General features: G+C 42.9%; 1 protein-coding gene across 1 annotated transcript; it reads right to left on the bottom strand.

The window, feature by feature from the left end:
- Positions 1–261: 261 nt before the first annotated feature.
- On the bottom strand, positions 262–20,714 carry LOC118362710 (retinaldehyde-binding protein 1-like). Its single transcript, XM_035743273.2, has 8 exons — positions 20,591–20,714; positions 18,863–18,903; positions 15,851–15,979; positions 13,540–13,744; positions 9,066–9,244; positions 5,761–5,919; positions 4,414–4,524; positions 262–873 (listed from the first exon to the last, which is right to left on the bottom strand). The coding sequence occupies exons 2-8, from the start codon at positions 18,869–18,871 to the stop codon at positions 727–729; spliced, it is 939 nt and encodes a 312-aa protein (XP_035599166.1). The 5' UTR covers positions 18,872–18,903; positions 20,591–20,714; the 3' UTR covers positions 262–726.
- Positions 20,715–24,829: the final 4,115 nt, after the last annotated feature.

Below are 24,829 nucleotides of genomic sequence, written 5' to 3'. Positions count from 1 at the left end.
ATACTCTCTCTGCAATCCTAGCTAAGCACACCATAGGAGTTCCCATAGTATATAGACACTTCGGAATACACAAAATGTAATGTGAACAGGGGAGTTAAGCACTATGGCACTATGTTAAGGAATGTACATATTTTCATATGATTTGTTCATAGACCATCTATCATATTCTTAATAGCCAACTAGCTTAACTGAAATATATCATTTTGTCATTCTTGTATTACTAAATTCTATATATATCCCATATGTTTTTTTAGCAGTCTCAGGCTAGGCAATAGGCTCCTCTAGTAAAGTCACAGTGAAAGTAACCTTTAAGGCAAAGAACACCAAATTCACCTCAGACTACAGTAATAAGCTGTTGGGTCATCTCATCACCAAATGCCATTCTCTGTGCTCTTACATACAGTAGGGACCGTCTTGTTCCCTGTGCACATTCAAAAGTGAACTTCTGTATATGGAGGAGCTACACTTTTCTGTGCTGTAAAAAACTATTCATATTGTTTTACTGTCCATGTCCTCTATTCAACATTCCTATTCTTTCTTGCTTGTGTTCCTATTGCCCAGTCGCAAATCAACCACTAGCCCCCTAAAACCCAACACACTCATCTTGATAACCACTTGAAAAGCTGATCGAACTGAATACCCTTGTAGGCAACATGGTAGAAATTTCACCCCCACCTATTCTGCCTCACTGATCCAGCCTTGCTTCATAATGTGACCCGTAAGGTGTTAGAGCGCTGTGTCCTCGGACCCAAACAGTTTGGTAGCGATGGCCTTGCAGTCAGTGAGGGGGGCTTTCCCGTCGAAGTCTGCAGGCAGGATGTCAGCGTCAAAATCATTCAGGTAGCCATCCAACTCATCACCGTGAACAAAGACCTGCCAAGAGGAGGAGCCACAGACCAAAATTAGAGGAGAGGAAAAGGTAGGTGCACAATATGTTCATAATTAACCATTTCAGAGACATGGTTGAATACCAACATTTCAGACACTGAGTAAAAAATCCAGGGTTACATATTATCTAGAATTGATAGGTGCACTTGAGGTGGGGCAGTAGCAACCTATATCCTCGATTAATTACTTTCTATGAAGATTTCACCTGAGATTATTCCTTTCGATATTGAAGGTTTATTTATTAAAATAACTACAAGAGAAAAGGTAATTGATGATTGTTTACATTTAGTAGACTCCATAAACAATATCATCACCACTGTTAATTCAATGTATTGGTCAAATAAATGTATAATCTTAAGTGAATTTAATAAGATTTGCCTCGATAAATCCTTTGCTCTGGTACAGACTGAAATTTAGGTTGGATGGGGAGCGTCGCTGCACAGCTATTTTCAGGGCTCTCCAGAGATGTTCGATTGGGTTCAATTCCAGGCTCTGGCTGGGCCACTCAAGAACATTCAGAGACTTGTCCCGAAGCCAATCCTGCGTTGCTTTGGCAGTGTGCTTAGGGTCATTGTCCTGTTGGAAGATGAACCTTGGCCCCAGTCTGAGGTCCTGAGTAATCTGGAGCAGGTTTTCATCAAGGGTCTCTTTGGCCATAATGACCATTGTTATGTTTGGAGGGAAAAGGGGGAGGCTTGCAAGCCGAGGAACACCACCCCAACCGGGAAGCACAGGGGTGGCAGAATCATGTTGTTGGGGTTGGCAGAATCATGTTGTGGGGGTGCCTTGCTGCAGGAGGGACTGGTGCACTTCACTAAATAGATGGCATCATGAGGTAGGAAAATTATGTGGATATATTGAAGCAACATCTCAAGACATCAGTCAGGAAGTTAAAGCTTGTTTGCAAATGGGTCTTCCAAATGGACAATGACCCCAAGCATACTTCCAAAGTTGTGGCAAAATGGCTTAAGGACAACAAAGTCAAGGTATTGGAGTGGCCATCACAATGCCCTGACCTCAGAAATTGCAGCCCAAATAAATGCTTCAAGAAACAGACATGTCAACATCAACTGTTCAGAGGAGACTGTATGAAACAGGCCTTCATGGTCGAATTGCTGCAAAGAAACCACTAATAAAGGGCACCAATGAGAAAAGATACTTGCTTGGGCCAAGGAACACGAGCAATGGACATTAGACAGGTGGAAATGTGTCCTTTGGTCTGGAGTCCAAATTGGATATTTCTGGTTCCAACCGCCATGTCTTTGTGAGACGCGGTGTGGGTGAACGGGTAATCTCCGCATGTGTATTTCCTACCATAAAGCATGGATGAGGAGGTGTTATGGTGTAGGGGTGCTTTGCTGGTGACACTGTCTGTGATTTATTTAGAATTCAAGGCACACTTAACCAGCATGGCTACCACAGCACTCTGCAGCGATACGCCATCCCATCTGGTTTGGGCTTAAAGGGACTATAATTAGTTTTTCAACATGACAATGACCCAACACACCTCCAGGGTGTGAATGGCTATTTGACCATGAAGGAGAGTGATGGAATGCTGCATCAGATGACCTGGCCTTCACAATCCCCCGACCTCAACCAAAGTGAGATGTTTTGGGATGAGTCGGACCGCAGAGTGAAGGAAAAGCAGCCAACAAGTGCTCAGCATATGTGGGAACTCCTTCAAGACTGTTGAAATACACCAAGAGTGTGCAAAGCTGTCATCAAGGCAAAGGGTGGCTTTTTGAAGAAACTCAAATCTAAAATATATTTAGATTGTTTAACACTTTCTTGGTGTTAAACAAATCTAAATATTTCAGAGTAGTTTCATAGTTTTGATGTCGTCACTATTATTCTAAAATGTAGAAAATAGTAAAAAAAAAAAAAAACCTTGAATGAGTAGGTATTCTAAAACTTTTGACCGGTAGTGTGTGTGTGTATATGTATATACATGTATGTATACACAGTATAAAAAATATATATATATATATATATATATATATATATGGTAATGTTATACATTTTCATGGATTATGTTTTAAATGCTCATAGAAGTGCGGTAAATGTGTACATTTTCCTGTTTCAAATATAGTTTGTTAAAAACAAGCAGTTCAGTTACTCTGCCCCTCAGTTGCTGCCAGCAGCAGCTGCATGCAGAGGCCATGTGAAACATTGCCTCAATGACATGGCAGGATTTCATAGCATACATTTTAACAGCACAAAGTAAATGGACCGTCCTGTGGCATTCAAATATGTATCAATTCAGCCAGAAATATGAAGTTATTTCAGAATTAAAGTTAATAACTTATTAGAGCATCATCCTTTGTGACATGTTAGCTAGTTATCCCCACTTAGATAATGGGTTTTCACTTTTGCATGCTTGTTGCGTTCTCCCTGGTGAACTCGTGGGTAAGTGACATCAGCTGGCAGCTCGTTCTAAATAATATAATTTAATCTGTTCAAAACAGTGGCAGCAGTGATCATTCCGTTTTTTCCATACAAAAGTGAAATAGCTGTATTTATGCTGTTGTTCAAATGCACAAATCACTTTATATATATTCTCAAAGAAACTACCGGTAGTTAGAAAACTTGGATTCATTTTCCCATGCTGCTTTGTTGACAACTCCAACCACCTCGCGCATCTGGTATTCATCCAATTAGCGGCCGACACTGATTGGTACCAATTTATATTTAAATGTATCAATTTAGGTTTTCCTTACTATATATACAGGGAAATGTAAGTATACATGACTCACACTACTTCTTTTGACAACAGCAGCAATTCCACAGGTACATCATGAGATTGGAGTAAGATCTTTCAGATACAAAGGCCCAACTGACTGGAATAATTTACCTATAGAAATCAGGGCATTAAATCACACAGTGAATTTAAGGAAGCCCTTTTTCAAATTTTGAGAAAAAAAAAACATTTTGTTAACTATTACAAACATCACCATGTAATATGTATGGCTGTATTACATATACACTTTGTTTTATTAGTTGTATCAATAGTTGTAGCAGCATTTATTTTTTGTTGTTGCTGACAATGTTTTTTTATTATTATAATTTATTGTTGTTTTTATTATTATTATTATTTTGTATGGAACTACAGAAAAATGATTACGCCAAATACATTGATTATGTTGCCTAATGCTGACATCTTGTGGTATCTAAGCTACAGTGCACAAACCTTGCCAAACAAGAAAATGGATGAGGCTGAAAGAGAAACAGGTAGCCTAGCGGTTAATAGCATTGAGCCAGTAACTGAAAGGTTGCTGGTTTGAATCCTCGAGCCAACAAGGTGAAAAATATGTTGATGTGCTCTTTAGCAAAGCATAACCCTAATTGCTCCTGTAAGTCGCTCTGGATAAGAGTGTTTGCTAAAATAAAAAATAAAAACAGACTGGCACATGGGTCCCTCCTTTTACCCTTCTGCCATTCTCCTTTTCCTCCATCTCATCCTCTTCCACCATCCCCTTGCACCTCTATTTATACCCTCCACCTCCCCCACCTCTTCCTCCTCCTTACCCTCTCCAGCAGCTTGCTCTTCATGAATGGTTTGACCACGTTGTAAGTGGTGGTGAAGTACCAGGGCTGGTGGGTCACATGGATTGCCTTGAAACGGGCCGGGAACGAGTCCTGCAGTGCACACAACAGAGACCAACACAGGCTGGGTCAGACTCACGTAGGCAACATGCACATTTAGCACATCTAAAGAGACATTCCAATAAGGATCCTAAAGCACATAATACAAATAGTATCGGGGATCATACTGAGTGGTCTTCATTTTCTGTCAGTGGGAAGTGGGACAGCTAGGCTGATCACATACTGCACATTGATCTTTCTGTTTTGTTTGGACTGTCTGGTCTGATCAGATCTGAGTAGTTCCTAGATGGTAATGTTAGAATGGACGAATGCTAGTGATGGCCCTAATCAGACCAGTGGCTTTGCCTTGTTCAGTAGGCATTCATTATTATAATTGTTTCAATGTACTGAAACAGATAGGCACTACTCAAACGGTAACACTTTACTTGACACCCAGTGTCATAACATGTCATAATAGCTAACGTAACTTGTCAAAACCTGTCATATGGTGATAACACTGTCATGACCCATATATTTACACGTGTTGTGACATATATATTGCATTATTTTATGTATGGTTATGACACCTACATAAGAATGTCAAAACCCACACTTATTCAAATAGGTTTTTATCCCTACCAAGAAGTTTCCTTTTGTTTAAACGTTTGTTTCTTAAATCCTTTGTTGTTGTTGTAATAAGTTCTTTACAGTCATGTTTTTTTTCATCACTTTTTTAATAACTAGTAGAAAATACACTTTATGACAGCAACAGAGCATTGGGGTAGGTTCATGTCTGACGTCCATGTGTGCGCATTTACAATAATTTAATATGGTCATCAACAAAAAAACATACTTTTGACACATAGGCTATGGTGTAATGGAAAGTGTTGCCTCGTGTGGTAGGTTTTGTGGGTTTGTGTCATAACGAGCCATAAAATAACTACCGTGGTAGATTTTGTGGATTTTTACACTCTTATGTGGGTGTCATATGTCACAAAAGGTCTAAACATATGTGTAATGACAGTGTTATTACCATATTATAAAAGGTTATGAGACGCTATGTCTGCTGTTATGACATATTATGACATGGTTATCGCCAAGTAAAGTGTTACCACTTGAACTGTCCCATTAAAAATGCCCATTTTCGTTTTTCGTTGCGAAATGTCTTTCTACATTGTGCCTTACTGAACTGCATCCAGAACTAACCATCTGTAGGTATAACTATTTTCTGTGTGAGGCTGCCTCTAAGTCTGATATTGTCTGTTGATTTGTGTGTGTTGCTGCTCTGACCTGCATCATGTCCACCATCTTCTTGAGCTCAGTGGGTTTGATGCCAGAGGCATGCTGCATGGTGAAACCCTTAAAGTTCTCAATCAGCACAAAACCATTGATCTGGGTCTCCTCATTCTCCAACAACTTCTCCAGGATCACACAGTATGCTCGCAGGGTCTATTACAGAGGGGTAGAGAGAGTGGGGGAAAAGGGAGAAAGGAGAGAGAAATTCATAAGGCTGATTGTCTCATGAGTCTCTAATATGGTGCCGACAGACAGGGCAGCTCTGCTTCTAGCTCCTAAGCAACTTTGCAGTATTTTTTTTTTGTGTGTTTTATTTCTTACATGATCTATTTCTTACATGATCTATTATCTATTTCTTACATCTTACATTTTGTGTTATTACATACAGGCAGAAAGAACTTTTGGATATCAGAGCGGCAGTAACTCAACAGCATGACGATCAGGAATAAGACTTTCCCGAATTTGATTATTTGGTAGTACCCCCCAGGGCAATTCAACTTATCCCAGAGGCTACTCCAAGACCCCGCCGGTGGAGAAGAGGCATTCAGAGTGGACTTCTAGTCCGACTCAGGAGGCGTGCACACCATCCACCGCTATTACTTGCTAATGTTCAGACTCTGGACAATAAAGTAGACGAACTCAGGGTGAAGATCTCCTTTCAGAGAGACAGGGACTGTAACATACTGATTCACGGAATCATGGCTCTCTCAGTACATCGCACAGACGGGAATAAAGAACTCTCCAGCAAGAAGAAGGGCGGTGGTGTATGTTTCATGATTAATCACTCGTGGTGTGATTGTGATAACGTACAGAAACTCAAGCCCTTTTGTTCACCGACCAAGAATACCTCAATCAAATGCAGACCGTATTACCTCCCAAGAGAATTATCTTCGGGTTATAGTGACAACCGTGTATATTCCCCCTCAAGCCGATACCATGATGGCCCTCAAGGAACTACACTGGACTTTCTGCAAACTCAAAACCACAGATCCTGAGGCCGCATTTATTGTAGCTGGGGATTTTAACAAAGCAAATTTTAGGAAAATGCTACTGAAGTTATATCAACACAATGACTGTAGTACTCGCCCTGGTAAAACACTCAACCATTGCTACTCCCCCTTTCAAAATGCCTACAAGGCCCTCCCCGGCCCTCCCTTCGGCAAATCAGATTACTACTCCATTTTGCTCCTCCCTTCCTATTTCCAGAAACTCTAACCGGAAGTACCCATGCTAGGTTCTATTCAACACTGGTCTGACCAATCGGAATCCATGCTTCAAGATCATTTTGATCTTGCTGACTGGGATATGTTCCGGGTAGCCTCTGAGAATAACACTGACGTACACACAGCCACAGTGACTGAGTTCATCAGGAAGTGTTTAGGGGATGTTGTTCCCACTGTAACTATTAAAACCTACCCAAACCAGAAACCATGGATAGATGACAGCATTCACGCAAAACTGAAAGTGCTTTTAACCATGGCAAGGTGACGGTGAATACGGTCGAATACAAAACAAACAGTGTAGTTATTCCCATGTGGTGAAGGTAGGAAACAACACCTCCAATTCGCTGATCCTCAACACAGAGGCCCACAAGGGTGCGTGCTCAGCCCACTCTTGTACTCCCTGTTCAGCCATGACTGCGTGGCCATGCACACCACCAACTCAATCATCAAGTCTACAGACGACACAACAGTAGTAGGCCTGATTACCACCAATGACGATACAGCCTACAGGGAGGAGGTGAGGGCCACTCCCTCAACGTCAACAGAACTAAGGAGCTGATCGTGGACTTCAGGAAACAGCAGAGGGAGCACACCCCTATCCACATCAATGGGACCGCAGTGGAGAAGTTTCAAGTTCCTCAGCGTACACATCACTGACAATCTGAAATGGTTCAACCACACAGACAGTGTGGTGAAGGCAGCGCTACAGCACCTGTTCAACCTCAGGAGGCTGAAGAAATTTGGCTTGGCCCCTAGAACCCTCAAACTTTTACAGATGCACATTTGCGAGCATCATGGCGGTCTGTATCGCCGCCTGGTATGGCAACTGCACCGCCCACAACCGCAGAGTGGTGCGGTCTGCCGAACGCATCACCAGGGGCACACTGCCTGCCCTCCAGGACACCTACAGCACCCAATGTCTCAGGAAGGCCAAAAAGATAATCAAGGACATCAACCACCTAAGCCACAGCCTGATCACCCTGCTATAATCGAGAAGGCAATGTCAGTACAGGTGCGTCAAAGCTGGGACCGAGAGCTACTATCGCAAGGCCATCAGACAGTTAAATAGCCATCACTAGCTGGTTTACCACTCAGTTACAAAACCCTACATCTTATAGGCTCCTTCCCTATATGCTTCCCTTGGGCTCCCGAGTGGCGCAGCAGTCTAAGGCACTGCAATCCCTGGTTCAGGGAGGCAATCCCTGGTTCAAATCCAGGCTGTATCACATCCGGCCATGATTGGGAGTCCCATAGGGCAGTGGCACAATTGCCCCAGCGTCGTCCGGATTTGGCCGGGGTAGGCCATAATTGTAAATAATAATTTGTTCTTAACTGACTTGCCTAGTTAAATAAAAATACGTACATACATGGAATCACTTTAATAATTTTAATAATTTTTACATACTGCTTTACTCATCTCATATGTATATACTGTATTCTATTCTACTGTATTTTAGTCAATGCCACTCCAACATTGCTCATCCTAATATTTATATATTTCTTAATTCCATTCTTTTACTTTTAGATTTGTGTGTATTGTTGTGATTTGTTCGATACTACTACACTGTTGGAGCTAGGAACACAAGCATTTCGCTACACCTGCAATAACATCTGCTAAGAAATGTGTATGCGACGAATAGAATTTGATTTGATGTTTGTCCTAAGAGAAACTGCAGTGTGGTAAATTAAGTAGCTCATTGCTTTTGGCTTTCAGTTTGAGAGGTAAGCTTTCCTGGTAGACCAGATCTTCTTTAACACCTCTCTCAGGCCCAAAGTATGAACTCTTTAGGATTGGCCTCATTGGTGGTAGTCTGAGTGACAGCCTGTTTGTATAGTCCCTGGGTAGCCCACCTCGATGGTGGTAGCGACTTGAGGACAACATTGGCTACACAGAACATACAGAACCAGTCTGCTCTTTGGGTTTGGATGGAGATTACAAAATTCAGCAAACTTTCCTAAAGTTCTCAGGATTTTCAGAAATCCAAGTTGGAGGATTCCCTCCAATTGGGATTTCTAAAATAAAAACAAAAAAATGAAAGTTTCTGAAATTTTGCAGCAGTAGATTGTATACTCTACCTCATCGAAGGTGACCTCCTCCAGGTCCCAGTTTTCGATGTTGAAGAGGAGCACTACACGGCCGTACTTGTCCCTGCTGGGAAGGACCACAGGGTAGCCTGCCTCAATGGTGCTGCGGACTGCCTCGGGGGTTAGGTTCTCAAACAGCTCAGGGTAGTCCCTCCTAAAGCGCACATAACCTGTGCAGAAACAGCCACAAATATGAAATCAATGAGGTTCCTCTTGAAGAGCACATATTAACATTGCCCGAACAACACCTATGTAGCCGGTTCCCAGATCTGTTTGGGCTCTTGCCTACTCCATTGGTGTCAGTTTGAAGCCAGTTTGAAGCCAGTTTGAAGCCAACATTGCCATGATAATGAGTGACAAGAGGAATTTAGGCAACACAAAGTTGACTTACATTGTATACAAACAGTCTGGCACTCAGGCTACGACCAATGAGGTCAATCCTAAAGAGTTCATACATTAACCTTAGTGAATACATTAACCTGACTGAAAACCCCAGCAAAATGGGGTCAATGATTTAACTACTCCTAACACCCGCAAATTCAGTTGAATGAAGTCCCTTCATTCAGTACAGTTCATAAGGCTGACACCCCTACTTGGCTGTTTCAACCTGTCTGAAAAGATTCTATACTACACTGTGTATACAAAACATTAAGAACACCTGCTTTTTCCATGTCATAGACTAACCAGGTGAATGCTATCATCCCTTATTGATGTCACTTGTTAAATCCACTTCGATCAGTGTAGATGAACGGGAGGAGACAGGTTAAAGAAGGATTTTTACGCCTTGAGACAATTAAGACAAGGATTGTGTATGTGTGCCATTCAGAGGGTGAATGGGCAAGACAAAATATTTAAGTGCTTTTTAACGGCAGTAGGGGCCAGGTGCACTGGTTTGTGTCAACTGCAACTGCAATGCTGCTGGGTTTTTCATGCTCAACAGTTTCCCGTGTGGCAAGAGTGGTCCATCATCCAAAGGACATCCAGACAACTTGAGGCTGTTCTGAGGGCAAAAGGGGGTGCTACTCAACATTAGGTATGTGTTCCTTATGTTTGCTTTACTCAGTGTATTTCTTTGTCAAAAAACATAATCTGAGCTGCATGCACTCCTTCCCGTTTCCTTCCCTGTAGACAGAATAAAACAGGGTTGGGTGGATTACTTGAAAAATATACTAGCCTATCTGTAAACCTACTAATATATTTATTAATAAATAAAAAACGTGCACATATTCAATAGCCTAGAACAAACTAAGAAACCGAAACAAAAGTGTTTAACTTTAATAATTCATTTTCTTTCAATTTGCTCTAGAATCTAATTGTCAATAATACAACTAGTCCTACAATTTTCTTTGAAAAGTAGACTCAAACAGCATATGTTGAATAGGAATTGCCTTTAGCAAGACACTGTGGTTTGTTCTGGCTGATCCCCTCGAACTTGTCAGCAGCACACCGACTCCATCGAGGAAAGATTCATTATAATCAATCTGAAGACTTGACACCTGATTGGCCATCAGCAGGACAATTAGTCAATATCCCTAAATTGATGTTGCCCATCTGCTATTGCCTGCATGATTTTTAAAGCAGCTTCTTGTAAGATTTAATTAACAAAGAAAGCAAAGATGTTTCGAAAAGGCATTCATTTTTCTTTCATTTAATTGAGTCTTATGATGGAAACCTGGAGGTTTTTATTCTAGGCATGAAGATATTTCAACATCATGTCTAGATGATAAAAGGCTACACTGATATCTTGTGCTTGGCTGTCAAATGTATAGGTGTCAACGTAATATTTAAATTGACCTCCCTCCTAATGAAAAGGCAGCCCATCCTGCTGATGTGAGTTGCTGAACAGCACACTTGCACTTGAGATGCAGTCATGGGTGAGAAAGTAAACTTGCCATTTCCAAAAAGTTTGATGTAGTCCATTCATGTAAAATATGTGCAGAGTACTTGATTTTAAGAATCAATTTATTAAAAAAATGTATTGTTTTCTTGCTCTAACTGCAAACAGCACCTGTCAAACTATAATGTCTCGGAAAACCGCACAAACCATATAGGCTGTTATCATAGGATCTTGGAGTTTGCCAACAAACTGAAGTTTATTCTGTCTGGAATTGTTACTCTCTGCCATGTAAAAATTGTGATCGAAATAGGCTAATAAGAAAGCTGATCATTTTGCATGTGACATGACGGTGAGAGCCCAATAATAGGTTCCCATGCAGTCCCTTTAATCATAGGCTATTGGTACTTTGTGTCTCTAAAATCACAATATTTGCATTTCTATACAAATAGTATATTTTTTTAATTCAAATGTCAGCCTCTTACCAGATCCAAATATTTTCGCATGAACTGTATTATCACAGAGTTTCTAAACCCAGAGGCACAACATCGCTCAACTTATAGGAACGCATGCGAAACAGACCAGGGCGGGGTTTGGGGTTTGAGAAGTCAGAGAAAAAAGTCAAACATTATTTCTTAGTTGTTCATTTTCTCGAAATCGAATGGCACAACCTAAGCCAACGTCTTAACTAACTGAACATGTTATTACTCCAACCTTGTGAAAAGTTACAAACGGACATGTTTTCATTTTCATAAAAATTAATAAATATAAAACAAAAAATATCAAACTTTATATCGAAGGTGTGCCCTTTGATTTGACGGTAAGCCCCGGCTGCCACCTCTATAATATTATTAAAAAGGTTCAAAATGTAACCCCTCCCATCACAAAAATGTTCAGGTTTGAACCTTTACACAGGGGTTCCTCAAATACCTTTTTTCAGAGTGCTTCCTCAAGGAACTTTTTTGAACTAGAAAGGTTCCGCCGGTGTGGCAACCAAAAAGGTTCTTTCAGGCACCTTTACATCTAAACGTGTAAAGTCCATGGAGGGCGAGTGCGCTGTGGGCTCTGTATTACAGAGTTCGACCCTCGCTGATGCATTTGACTCAACTAAAAGCTGAGTACGCTCCATCACTAGTATTTAGGACAGTTTGCAATTGTAAACATTTGTCGCTGTGCTTTCACATGGTGAGCAAAGACAATAACACCAGTGTTTCTCCGCTTCTCTCCTGCCCTAGCCCCTTCATACTGCAGAACCAATTAACCTCACGGTGTGTGTGTGCCTCGCCAATCCCTTTATACTGGACCACCAATTAACCCCAGAAACAAGTGCATTCCTCTTTCACATTGAACCCGCAAGGAAAGAATGTGTATGTTACATAATCATAGTATAATGCAACAAAAGTTACAACTATTTCACTACCTTAACCCAGTCCACTGTAAGAGACATGTTTATTTGCATGTCTCTCCGTAGCATGTTTATAGCCAGGTGTGTGTGTGCACGTCTGTGTGTGTGCGTGAAAGAGAGGAAGAGGGATGAAAGCACAGTCTGTCTCTGTTCCCAGCAGAACACTGGATGCGTATCGGCTTAACAGACTTTCTGCCCTATTTGTGTATAAAAAAGCTCCTTTGTCCGGGGGACTTTGAAAACAACTAAGTCTACAATTAATTAACAGCCTTCTCTCTGTCCTAGTGATGAACAGGATTCAGAGACTCAAAACAGTGCAAAAAATATATATTTGGCCCTAAATTACTCAATCTTTTGCACAATGTTTATGGCAGAGGAAACATGGGAGACCAGAGGTACAGTATGCGGTGTGGGACAGAGAGATGTTCATCTGAACAGGGGCATTCAGACAGGATGGATGAAGATGATGACAACACTTCATATGATGTCTTCCCAATATTCTTCTCTACAATTGATTCATTGACTGATAATTTACCACACCTTGAATTAATGGATGGATGGGTTGGTAAGTGAGTGGATGGATGGTGGGAGGGAGAGATTCACAGATAGATGTGGGTGGGTGGATGGATGGCATTTTTTCCTTTGAAGCCCCCACACTAGACAATTTTTGTGCTTGACGCCTCCATTATTTGCCAAATAATGATCAAGTCAGACAGGCCCACTGGGCTGAAAATGGACCAGCCCAATTGGCCAATTCACTCCTGATGGATGGATTTAGCTAGTCTGATCTTTCCGGCCAATGAGAAAAGGAGCATCATGCAGAAAACATGTATCCCTTAGAAATATAGGAGCTATCCAGAACCTAAAAGGGTTCTTCGGGCTGTTCCCATAGGAGAACCCTTTGAAGAACCATTTTTGGTTCCAGGTAGCACTCTTTCCACAGAGGGTTCTACATGGAACCCAAAAGGGTTCTACGTGGATCCAACAAAGGTTTTCCTATGGGGACAGCCGAATAACCCTTTTGGAACCCTTTTTTCTGAGAGTGTACACAGAGTACGCAACCTCTCTACCTCTTACGCAGTTTTTCCAGAAATCCCGATTGGAAGATTCCAGAATCAGGAAGAAATCAGCAGAATATCGTCCAGTATTAATGGAAAACTTGAGAATTTTGTGAAAGTTACTGATATTTTTGCAACTCTACTCTTACTATAGCCTCTCCCACTCACCCTTCAGGAGCTCGTGGGCTCTGGCAACGTCAAACTTGCGGGCTCTGATGAAGCGGAGCAGCAGGGAGTCGGGTTTGTCCCCGAAGCGCTCCTGCACCGTCTTAGCCAGGTCATCCCCATCTCCCGCCTTTTCTTTCATCATGGCCCTAAGCTCCTTCAGAGATGACACTCGCCTTTCCTCCGTCTCATTGAGTTCATCCTTCGCCTGGAAGAGACATGAGTGAATCTCATTTGGAAGGAATAGACGCGACTCTTGTTGTAACTCAGGGTGTTTTCACATATCGTCCTCTTTAAAAGAACCGATATCAGTCCTCTTTAAAGTGAACTCTGGAGTAAAAAAAGCTAAAGAACTCAGTTCTCTTTGTTTTCACACTGCCCTCTCCATTGAATGAGGACTCTCTTGAAAGCTCACTTCACCCATTTTGTGGTCTGAGTCCTCTTTACATTCATGTTGCTATGTTAAGAAAGGAACCAAGATCTTTTTCCAACATTCACTTAATGGTCTCTGGGTTTTTACGAAGTTAAGGACAAGCGATTCCGTGTTATCGGACAGCTATATATATACCTACTTTCATTTTGGAAGCTAATAGATTGCATTTAGTTAAAAGATTAAACATAATAATTATAATCACAAGGTAATATTAACATGTAAATATTATTGGTAAAAGAATAAACAGCAGAAGAATAACTGCAGATTTAATAATAATGTAATTGAAAATTGTACACCCAATGTAGGCTACTGCTCCTTTAAGAGCTAAGATTGATTTTGTACCCTATGTTGTGATTTTCTCACACTACTGAAAGCCCACAATTGAATAAACAGCTTATGAAGCTCTTAGCCTTTAGATCACATATTGCAAACAAATCATCTGAAAATTGTGTCAGTAATTTCTGTGCATCCTTGACAATCACTAACCAATACTTAAAAACAGTACTTTTTTGTGAACCTGCTCATCATCTACTCTCTTTTGTGGCACCAACGTGATGGGTTATGGAAGGAGAAACAGTGTCGCCTTAGCCTATTGTGTGGTGCAGGAATATTGCCAAGTGAACCCGGAGAGCTTTGTGTTCACATTGCCCGAAAAAAGGGAACCAGACTGCCGAATTCAAGCAAACCAACTCAGACCACCTCTTTTTTGTCGCTTCGTGGGCTCTTTTGAGAGATCTAAGTTACTTTGCAGAATTCACACTGCACAAAAAATTAAGAGAACTGCACTGAGTTCACAAAAAATGTCTGAAATGGACTGAAAGTGTGAAAGCAACCTCAATTGGCAAGAAAAAAGATGACAGTGTCCTTACTGACAGAGAGATAAGACTTTTAGCTGTAATTGTTTCGGCATTCAACAATTCTATATTGCTGCCTTAGCGAGACATAACCTGTCACCAACCACAATCACGGGTAATGATAGTGCTAACATTGATTACATACACTCAGTGGCCAGTTTATTAGGTACACCACGCCGTTCGTGAAAATGGTTCACTCCTACAGACTGAGTCATGTGGCCGTGGCTTGCTATATAAAGCAGGCAGCGACTTTGAGAGTGGTATATTTGTCGGTGCCAGGCACGCTGGTTCCAGTATCTTAGAAATGGCCAGCCTCCTGGGCTTTTCACGCATGACAGTGTCTAGGGTTTAACAAGACTGGTGCGACAAACAAAAAATATCCAGTCAGCGGCAGTCCTGTGGGTGAAAACAGCTCATTGATGAGAGAGGTCGAAGGAGAATGGCAAGAATCTTGCAAGCTAAGAGGCGGGCCACAATCAGGCAAATAAGGGTGTAGTATAACAGTGGTGTGTACAATGACATCTCGGAACGCACAACTCATCGGTCCTTGTCACAGATGGGCTATTGCAACATGCAACCACACCGGCTTCTACTCCGTTCAGCTAAAAACAAGAAGAAACGGCTTTAGTGGGCATGAGATGACCAACACTGGACAATTGAGGAGTGGAAAAACATCGCCTGGTCCGACAAATCCTGGTTTCTGTAGCATCATGGCAGAGTCAGGATTTGGCGTCTGCAGCATGAGTTTATGGCCCCATCCTGCCTAGTTTCAATGGTACAGAGTGGTGCCAGTGGTGTAATGGTGTGGGGAATGTTTCCTGGCACACGTTAGATCCCTTGATACCAATTGAGCAGCGTCTCCATTCCCCAAAGAATTCAGACTGTTCTGGAGGCAAAGGGGTGTCCGACCCGGTATTAGATGGGTGCACCTAATAAAAACTGGCAATACATCATTTTTTATAATACATATTTTATAAGGATTTAAAATGTCATAAACAACAAGGATTTAAGGTGTTATAGTTAGTACCTTCTGTATTGTGTGTACAGGCAGTTTGGGACAGGGTCCAAACACAGGCCCGTGGTCCTTCACAGTCAGATGCTCCAGCTTGGACCTCATGGCCTGCTCCTCCTCCGACACCATACGGAACGTTCCGGTCTAGACAGATGGACACAATCAGGGTTTCACTGATAGAAGAACCTGTTTGAATTCCTTCATTCCTTCCCTCCGTCCTTATTACCTCCCTTCCTTGTGTAATCATTGATCCAACATGATTTAAAAATCGGTGAAAGTAACATTATTGAATCTTTGCTGTTGTCTTTTGGTGGCCATATTTGAATACTTAAAAAATGCTTCATTCCTTTACTTAATTCATGGAAAGGTAATTGGAATGGGAAACCTCACCCTGTAAGAGAGTGTTTGGGCTCAGTTCTTTTTCAATTCATGTCAATACAGGGTGAATCTCAATGTCTACGGACAAACTGCAGGTGCAGACAAAAACATTTGAGAAATTCACATCAGCAGATACAAACAAACATTCAAGCGAAGACACAAACACATACACACAAATCCCCCTGCACTACATCCCAGGGACAGACCACAAATAATCCAGACCAGTGAGTGAATGGAGTGTTTAATCTGCCTCACATGATTACAGGGAAGGTATCATGTTTTAGGGAAGACCCAGATGCAGACAGTGGTGAAGTAACAGGGGGCAGGCAAAATGACAGGTCAAGGGCAGAGAGAGGTCAGGAGACAAAGGGCTGTGAGACATGGGTTTGACTTTTGACACATGAAAAGTGGGATGTATACGGATGGTACGGGGCAACAGAAGATGAACAGCAGAGGGGTCAATGACCTTGGAGATGGGCAAAGAGCAAATAACAATTTGCTTTACTCCACCTGAAGGGGCAAATCCCGGGTGGACAGCCATACCTTCTGCCCGAGACGATACTGGGGAGCCGGGGTCCGGTGGCGGTCCACTTGTCGTCGATACCTAGAGTCTACCAGGCACTCTACCGGGATCTCTTCCAGGTACGACGACAGCAGCGGACAAACATCTGGACCGAACTTATGCCAACCTCTTCCTCCTCGAAGAGGGAATGCTCAAAGGGCAAGAGACCCGTGGTAGAGCAAGGAAGGGATGAACCAATGAGTGTGCAGATGGCCTTCCAGAACCGGGACGAGAACTGAGGACTCCGGTCGGAGACCATTTCCGGCAATGTTCTGCACCATGAGCTGGGCCGTCTCTTTGGCAGATGGTTTGGGGAGAGGAATGAAGTGGGTGGCTTTGGAAAACCAGTCCACTACTGTCAAGATGGTGGAGGAAGACCTGTGACAAAGTCCAGGGATGTGTGAGACTAGGGATGGTAAGGGACTGGCAGTGGTTGAAGAAGACCAGCCGGAGCTAGCCGAGGAGTCTTGTGCTGCGCACAGACCGGACAGGCTGTGACAAACACAGAGACGTCCGGGACCATGGTAGGCCACCAAAGGTGTTGTCACACAAAGGCCAGGTTCCGATGGGAGCCCGGGTGGCAGGCAAGCCTGGGGGAGTGGGCCCACTCCAGGACCCGAGGAGCAGACAGCATCAGGCACAAACATCCGGTTATCTGCCCCCCCCCGGGGTTCGACTGGGAACGCTGCACCTCACGGACCTGCTTCCCTATTCCCCGAGTGCTAAAGCCAGACACGAGATGGGAAGGACGTTCTCGGGGTCTGAGGGTGTAGCTGCGGTGCTATAGCGGCGTGACAATGCATTCGGCCTGATGTTCTCGGATCCTGGTTGAGGGAGAAGTTGAACAGAACGGCATGCACTCTCAGGGTCAGGTCAGGCAGAGGTCAATTAAGTGTGGTGAGACAAGGTACAGGACGACAGGCAGGCTCAGGGTCAGGGCAGGCAGAATGGTCTAAACGGATGGAACTAGAAACAAACAGGAGCAAGGGGAACACCTCTGGTAGGCTTGACGAACAAAACGCACTGGCAACAGACAAACAGAGAACACAGGTATAAATACACAGGGGATAATGGGGGGAGATGGGAGACACCTTGTGGAGGTGGAGACAAGAACAAAGACAGGTGAAACAGATCAGGGTATGACAGAGGGCTGTTAAAGCCACCTCTTAGATTAGGAGGAGCCCATGCCAGATCCTGCATATTTTACAACAACAACAGAGTTAACAAACTACGTACAGTGACATTCATTTGTACCCCAAAAGGGGGAGGATATACAAACACGTCTGGTGCCCAAATTGATGACGTATGTCGCGCAGCTGAGAGTCAAGCGTAGAGGAATGGATTCAGTTCAGTCAATCGTCCTGATGAGCCCTTCCCAGCTAGCTAGTTTATGGTTGTGGCTTGAAACTTCGGCGAGAATTTGAAACTTGCCTGCCGAAGTTGGGACTTGGGAAAGTGTTCAGAATCATTAAATTTTTATCAGATACATTTGTTGTTTTTTTACAAAAATGTAGACATAGTTGTACATTTTCAGTGAAAATCAATACTATAAACGTGCTTTAGCCATTATCCTGGCCTGATATTGGCTCCAGGTGAAGGACACTGCGTCCCGTGTTGTGTGGCCGGCTTGCAGCGCAAACTCTCCCCAATTACCCCGGCCAAACTCTAATGACACTGGGCCAATTGGGCACCGCCCTATGGGACCCCCAAATCACGGGCGATTGTGATACAGCCTGGAATCAAACTAGGGTCTGTAGCACTGAGATGCATCGCCTTAGACCACTGCGCCACTCGGGAGCCCAAGACTATATCATGGTAACATCCATGTTTACTACCAATATTACAAGTTATTTCTCAAAATTGGCCACTTTAGCTACCACTCTAGACATTTGGCACAAGTGCCCGGTGGGAAACAACTCTTGTTGGCAACCCAAACACCTCGATACAACACCGTTGCACTGGTTAAGCCAGAAGTAGACTGCCACTCTAGCTATAAAAGCCTTTAGAATAGTTCACTAGTTGGCTAAAGTATAAACAGACTGGCATCCAGGCTTGTAACCTTTTGAATAGTTACTAAATCAACTTACAGCAGCCATTGTCACAGGGTCTTGCAGCAGCTTCACTGACACTGAAGAGAAAAGAGTTGGAACAGAGAATACATTGGCTTACTCTCCAGAACACTTAAATGACTGTGCTCCCAGAAAACCCACCTAATCATTTTTTTGTTGTTCAATACAACAATCGTAGATCAGCACTCCTACTCTGAGAAGCTTGATACATTCGGCCCCTTTCGCATGAAAACAACAGTAAAGTTAAGTGATGAAAGAAAGATCCTGGGGTAAAATAATCCTATTTCATGCATCTTCTCTTAACTACAGGGCTACAATGAGGGGGCACTGGGAGCCCCACTCTGAATCAGAAAATGTTTTCCAATCAGTTCTGTAATCTGCCATGTATTTATACATACAAAATACATGTAATACAAACTGTATTATTGACATATTGCCATGTATAAAAATAAAACAATTCACATTGCATTACAAACGTGGTGGTCAAAGCTCTCTGAAAAAAAAACAGAAAATGATGCATCACTGAAGCACCAGACGGAAAAGATTTAGTAAAGTAAAGCAACTTCCTCTATCATCCACGTAACAAAGACATAACACAGCACTTTGTCATATAGCCAAGCCCTAATAGTTATTCTGATCAACCAATGTTTCTCTTTCAGTACATTTCTTGTTTAATCCAGATATAAAACTGCATGTGGAATTTTAAGAAGAGAGCACATCACTGTGTGCATTACAGCTAGATTTGCATTTGACTTTTCTTAAAACTCAAATATTGTACACACTTTTTTATTTTAACATGCAGTATCCAGACAAGTTTGGACACACCTACCCATTCAAGGGTTTTTCTTTATTCTTTACTATTTTCTACATTGTAGAATGATAGTGAAGACATCAAAACTAGGAAATAACACATATGGCATCATGTAGTAACCAAAAAAGTTAAATCCAAATATATTTTATGTTTGAGATTCCACCCTTTGCCTTGATGGCAGCTTTTAGCATCACTCCAGCATCACTACAAACAGAATCAGACCTAAACGCCTGTCTTTTGAAACAGTGAAACAAGCTCTTCACAACGTTTTAGATTGTATCATCATCATAACCAGGAAGTCAACACAACACATGTTTCATCAGAACACTCTTAGAAAAAAGGGTTCCAAAAGGGTTCTGTGGCTGTCCCCATAGGATAACCCTTTTTGGTTCCAAGTAGAACCCTTTTTGGTTGCAGGTAGAACTCTTTCGGTTCCATGTAGAACTCTCTGTGGAAAGGGCTCCACATGGAACCCAAACGGGTTCTACCTTCAACTAAAAGGGGTCATTCAAAGGGTTCTCCAATGGGGACCGCCAAATAACCCTGTTTGGTTTTTCTAAGAGTGAACAAATAAAAAGAGACCATTTAAAGTTCTTTACAGACACAGCCAGGAAGTAAACCAAAGCAACCTCTATGAATGTGTTTTAGCAAGCGATTTGTACACTCCTAGAAAAAAAGGTTTTATCCTGAACTTTAAAGGGTACTTCGGTTGACCCCATAGGATACATCTTTTCTGTTCCAGGTAGAACCCTTCGGGTTGTATGTAGAACACTTTCCACAGAGGGTTCTATATGGAACCCAAAAGGATTATCCCGTGGGGGCAGCTGAAGAACCTTTTTTTCTGACTGTACTGTATAACCTATGCAGGTACCAGCAGCACACTAAATAAAGTGTATTGTCTCTTTTCTTCTGAACAGAGACAGTACAAGCCTTACCTTGGGGATGGAGGTCCGGTTGCTGCACAGGCAGGGATTGAGTGAGTAAGAAAATGAGCGAGAGAGACCGGGTGGTAGAGGATAAGGCATGCCAGAGTGAGAGAGGAGTGATTGGATTAACTTGTCACACTACATTACTGTGACATAATGAGAGCGAGAGAGCGAGAGAGAGCGAGAGACTCCTGAGTTCTTCTGCAAAAGAAAATAGAATTAGAGTTGGATAAATGTCGATCAACTAGAATTTTTTCACAAGGACTTATACAGGATATTAACCTCAACATTAAAATTCAAATCAAACTTCCATACCTAAAACCTTAGTTTTGGACACAACAACTATCAAGACAAAACGTTTAACAAACCAAAACCTGCAGAAGAAACATGCAGAACCTAGAGATACCATCCAACATAAAATTGAGTGAGACATTTTCAGTCTGATGCTACTTCTGAAGCCAAAAAGTAACAGAATAATCCTTAGGTAATTTTGTTATATAAAGCTAAATAAATGTATACTACGCTACAGTACCAAGCTGCTAGGACAGAACCGACCTGGAGGTACCTTCAATTAGCACTGAAGTGTGAAGTCAGACGTGTGAAAACTCTTGAGCCAAAACAATGTCAGGAGAGTTTCACAGCCCCCCAAATGCAGAGGCCTTTGAACCCCAAATGGCTTACCCCTGTCCAGAGGTCATTACAATACAATACCCCATGGATATTAAAGATAACACTGCAAGGAATAAGGGAAATAAAAGAAGTTCCTCAAGGACAATCCAGAGACACTATTTGCTGACTGCTGCAAGGAGAACGTAAGCAACTTAATGTTCCACACGGACCATCCCCTGGCATGCCACAGTGCTATAAGAGCACACGACCCCTATGTCAAGAGAGAGGGTATTGGCCCAGGGTGGTAACTTAGAATCTTAACTTCAGTCATTGAGTTTTACATAACTGTTGTTGGGACTTGCACCTACTGTATGCAAACAACCTCTGTCAAAGTGTACAAGTCTGGGACAATAATGGTGCAGGGCATCCTCATGCAGTTCTAGCTGGGCTTTTACAGGATCAAAGAGAGAGCCCAGCAGGAAAAGGTCTCTGTGATGACTCCCCCATCCTGACTGAGTCTGATCACACCTCTTCAAACTGTCTTGCAGATGAGGATAGTCCCCCCACCCAGGTCCCACATCTGCACTGCTGGAGAGAGACATGGTGGCGCTCAGAGAGCTAGTCCACACAATCCAGACAGAAAAAGCCCACAAAACAAACCAACACAACCCCCCCAACAAAATCTGTGGGGCAGAAGGTAGAGATGAACAGCTAACTGAGAGAGCTGGCTGCTCTACGGACTGAACTGAAGTGAGAGAACCCAAAGAGGCACACATGGCACTGAAGGACGAGGTCAGAAAGCTGAGGTGTGCCAGAGAGCAGGACACTACCCAAGACAGAAAAGCCCACTCCAGACCCGGACCACAACACCACAATGGGACAAAAAACACAGGACCCGCCAACCCCACCCTCTGCTAACAACCCTCCAGTCAGCTCCCCCGATAGCCCTCCTGACAACCCCCCATCCACTGAGGACACAAAAAAGCCAGAGACTGATTTAAATGGCAAATGCATGCAATAGGATAGACTTTTTCCTCAAACACAAAGTGGCTAAACTCTAGAGCCCAAACAGTAGGCATGCCCTGGAGCTGTTGTCAGAGAACAGACTAGGGTCCCCCGGCCACATCATAATTCACACGGGCACAAATGACCTGAGGGCCCAGCAGGAAAGGTTGGCAACAGCACTCAAGGGAGTGATTGAAAAAGCTTCTTCCACTATCCCCAAAGCACAAGTGGTTGTCTCCACCCTGCCACCATACAGTGGGTGAATGCAAGCATTTTGCGAGACTGTGCCTCAAAATCTAATGTATACCTGGCCCACCAATCCACCCTGGGCTTGAACATCCTTCATGACCAGGTCCACCTCTGCAAGGCAGCAATCCCAACCTTTGACAGGATCCTGAAGGACGTCATCCTCAACTGTAGCCCCAGCACCTCACACAGGAGCAACAGAGCAATGGATACCCCCCCCCCCCCACAACCAGCTAAGACCACCCCAAGCAAACCCTGGCCACACCCCCCCCATATTAGACCTATGCCCCTTCTGCAAAGCCCATGCCCCGCCCCTGCGGCAAGGACGTCAACATGACCGCAGGACATATGCCCGTGCCGTGAGCAGAGCAACAGGCCCAACCCCCACTATTAGACACACCCAAGCCCCATCCTGCTACCTAAGAGGTATGTATCAGATGCTCAACATGCTCTGCTCACATCCACTGTGATGGCCCGGGCCTACACCACACAAAAACAACACAGACACTATGGAACACGAAGATTTTACTATCTCATCCTGAAATATAGGGTCTGAGGTGATCTGCCTTTGGCCTAAAGAGCAGGAACCTAGACTTAAAAGAAATTTATAATACAGACATTGTCATCCTACAAGAAACATGGTATAAAGGAGACTGACCCACTGGTTGCCCTCTATGTTACTGGTAGTCCCATCCACCAAACTACCAAGTGTGAATCAAGGAAGATTCTCAGGGGGTATGCTAATTTGGTATAGAGCAGACCAAACACATTATTAAAATGTGCCAAAACGGGAACATTTTACATCTGGCTAAAAAATAAGGAAACTCTCTCAACATTGAAAAATGTCCTCATGTGTGCTACATATATCCCCCCAATAGAATCCCCATACTTTAACGATGACAGCTTCTCCATCCTAGAGGGGGAGATCAACAATTTCCAGGCTCACTAGTCTGTGGCGATCTAAATGCCAGAACTGGACAAGAACCTGACACCATCCGCACACAGGGGGACAAAGACCTACTTGGAGGTGACAGTATTCCCTCCCCCATATGCCCTCCTAGACACAACACAACCAACAAAAACGGGTCACAACTCCTGCAGCTCTGTCTGACGCTGGGTATGTACATAATCAATAGTAGGCGTCGAGGGGATTCCTACGGTAGGGACACCTATAGCTCATCTCTTGGAAGTCGTACTGTAGACTACTATAGCACATACCTTATCCCATGGTCTCTTAGAGCATTCACAGTCAGTCCACTGACACCTCTATGAGATCTCAGCAAAATCACATCACTTGAACAGAGCTAAGCTCAATCATGAGGCATCAAAGCCAAAGGAACTGAATAATATTAAGAAATGCAATAGTTGTGTGCAAAATAGTGTGGAAATCTACCCCCCAAAAATTAGACAACAACAAATTCCTTCTAGACAATTTCCTAGACAAAAATGTTTCACTGTAATAGTGAAGGTGGAAATTTGGCAGTAGAAAACCTAAACAGTATATTTGACCTCTCAGCTTCCCTATCAAATCTAAAAATTGCAAGCAGACAACCAAAGAAAATTAACAATGACAAATTGTTTGATAAAGAATGCAAAAACTGAAGAAATAAATTGAGAAACAGAGACAGAAAACTCGAACATTTCCTCAGTGAAATAGGATGGAACAGCACATCATAAATCTGAGCAAATGTCAAATTGGCTTTTTACCAAATTACCTTACGACAGACCACATATTCACCCTGCACACCCTAATTGACAAACAAAACAAAAGCAAAGTCTTCTCATGTTTTGTTTATTTAAAAAAAAAAGTGGTGTTGGGGGAAAAAAACATACAACATTTAAAATCCATTTACACGAACAACAAGTGTGCGGTTAAAATGTACAAAAAAACACATTTCTTTCCACGGGGCCGGGGTGAGACAGGGATGCAGCTTAAGGCCCACCCTCTTCAACATATATATCAACGAATTGGCGAGGGCACTAGAACAGTCTGCAGCACCCGGCCTCACCCTGCTAGAATCTGAAGTTAAATGTCTACTGATCTGGTGCTTCTGTCCCCAAGCAAGGAGGGCCTACTGCAGCACCTAGATATTCTGCACAGATTGTCAGCCCTGGGCACTGACAGTAAATCTCAGTGAGACAAAATTAATGGTATTCCAAAAAAGGTCTAGTCGCCAAGACCACAAATACAAATTCCATCTAGACACCATTGCCCTAGAGCACACAAAAAACCTAGACAAACCTAAACATCAGCGCCACAGGTAACTTTCACAAACCTGTAAACGAAATAAAAATAAAATCACATTTGACATAATTAGGATCTGGCTAAAAATACTTGAATCAGTTATAGAACCCATTGCCATTTATGGTTGTGACGTCTGGGGTCCG

The sequence above is a fragment of the Oncorhynchus keta genome, chromosome 2 (assembly GCF_023373465.1).
Source record: "Oncorhynchus keta strain PuntledgeMale-10-30-2019 chromosome 2, Oket_V2, whole genome shotgun sequence".
In the NCBI taxonomy this organism is placed as follows: domain Eukaryota; kingdom Metazoa; phylum Chordata; class Actinopteri; order Salmoniformes; family Salmonidae; genus Oncorhynchus; species Oncorhynchus keta.
Note: the sequence above shows the minus strand (reverse complement) of the source record. Positions and strands in the feature narration are given on the sequence as shown.

Excerpts from the sequence above, each read along its gene's own strand:
- LOC118362710 (XM_035743273.2), bottom strand. Across the intron at positions 13,745-15,850 it reads CTGTACACACAATACAGAAG|GCGAAGGATGAACTCAATGA; the intron begins GTACTAACTATA and ends TGTCTCTTCCAG. Across the intron at positions 4,525-5,760 it reads AGATGGTGGACATGATGCAG|GACTCGTTCCCGGCCCGTTT; the intron begins GTCAGAGCAGCA and ends TGTGCACTGCAG.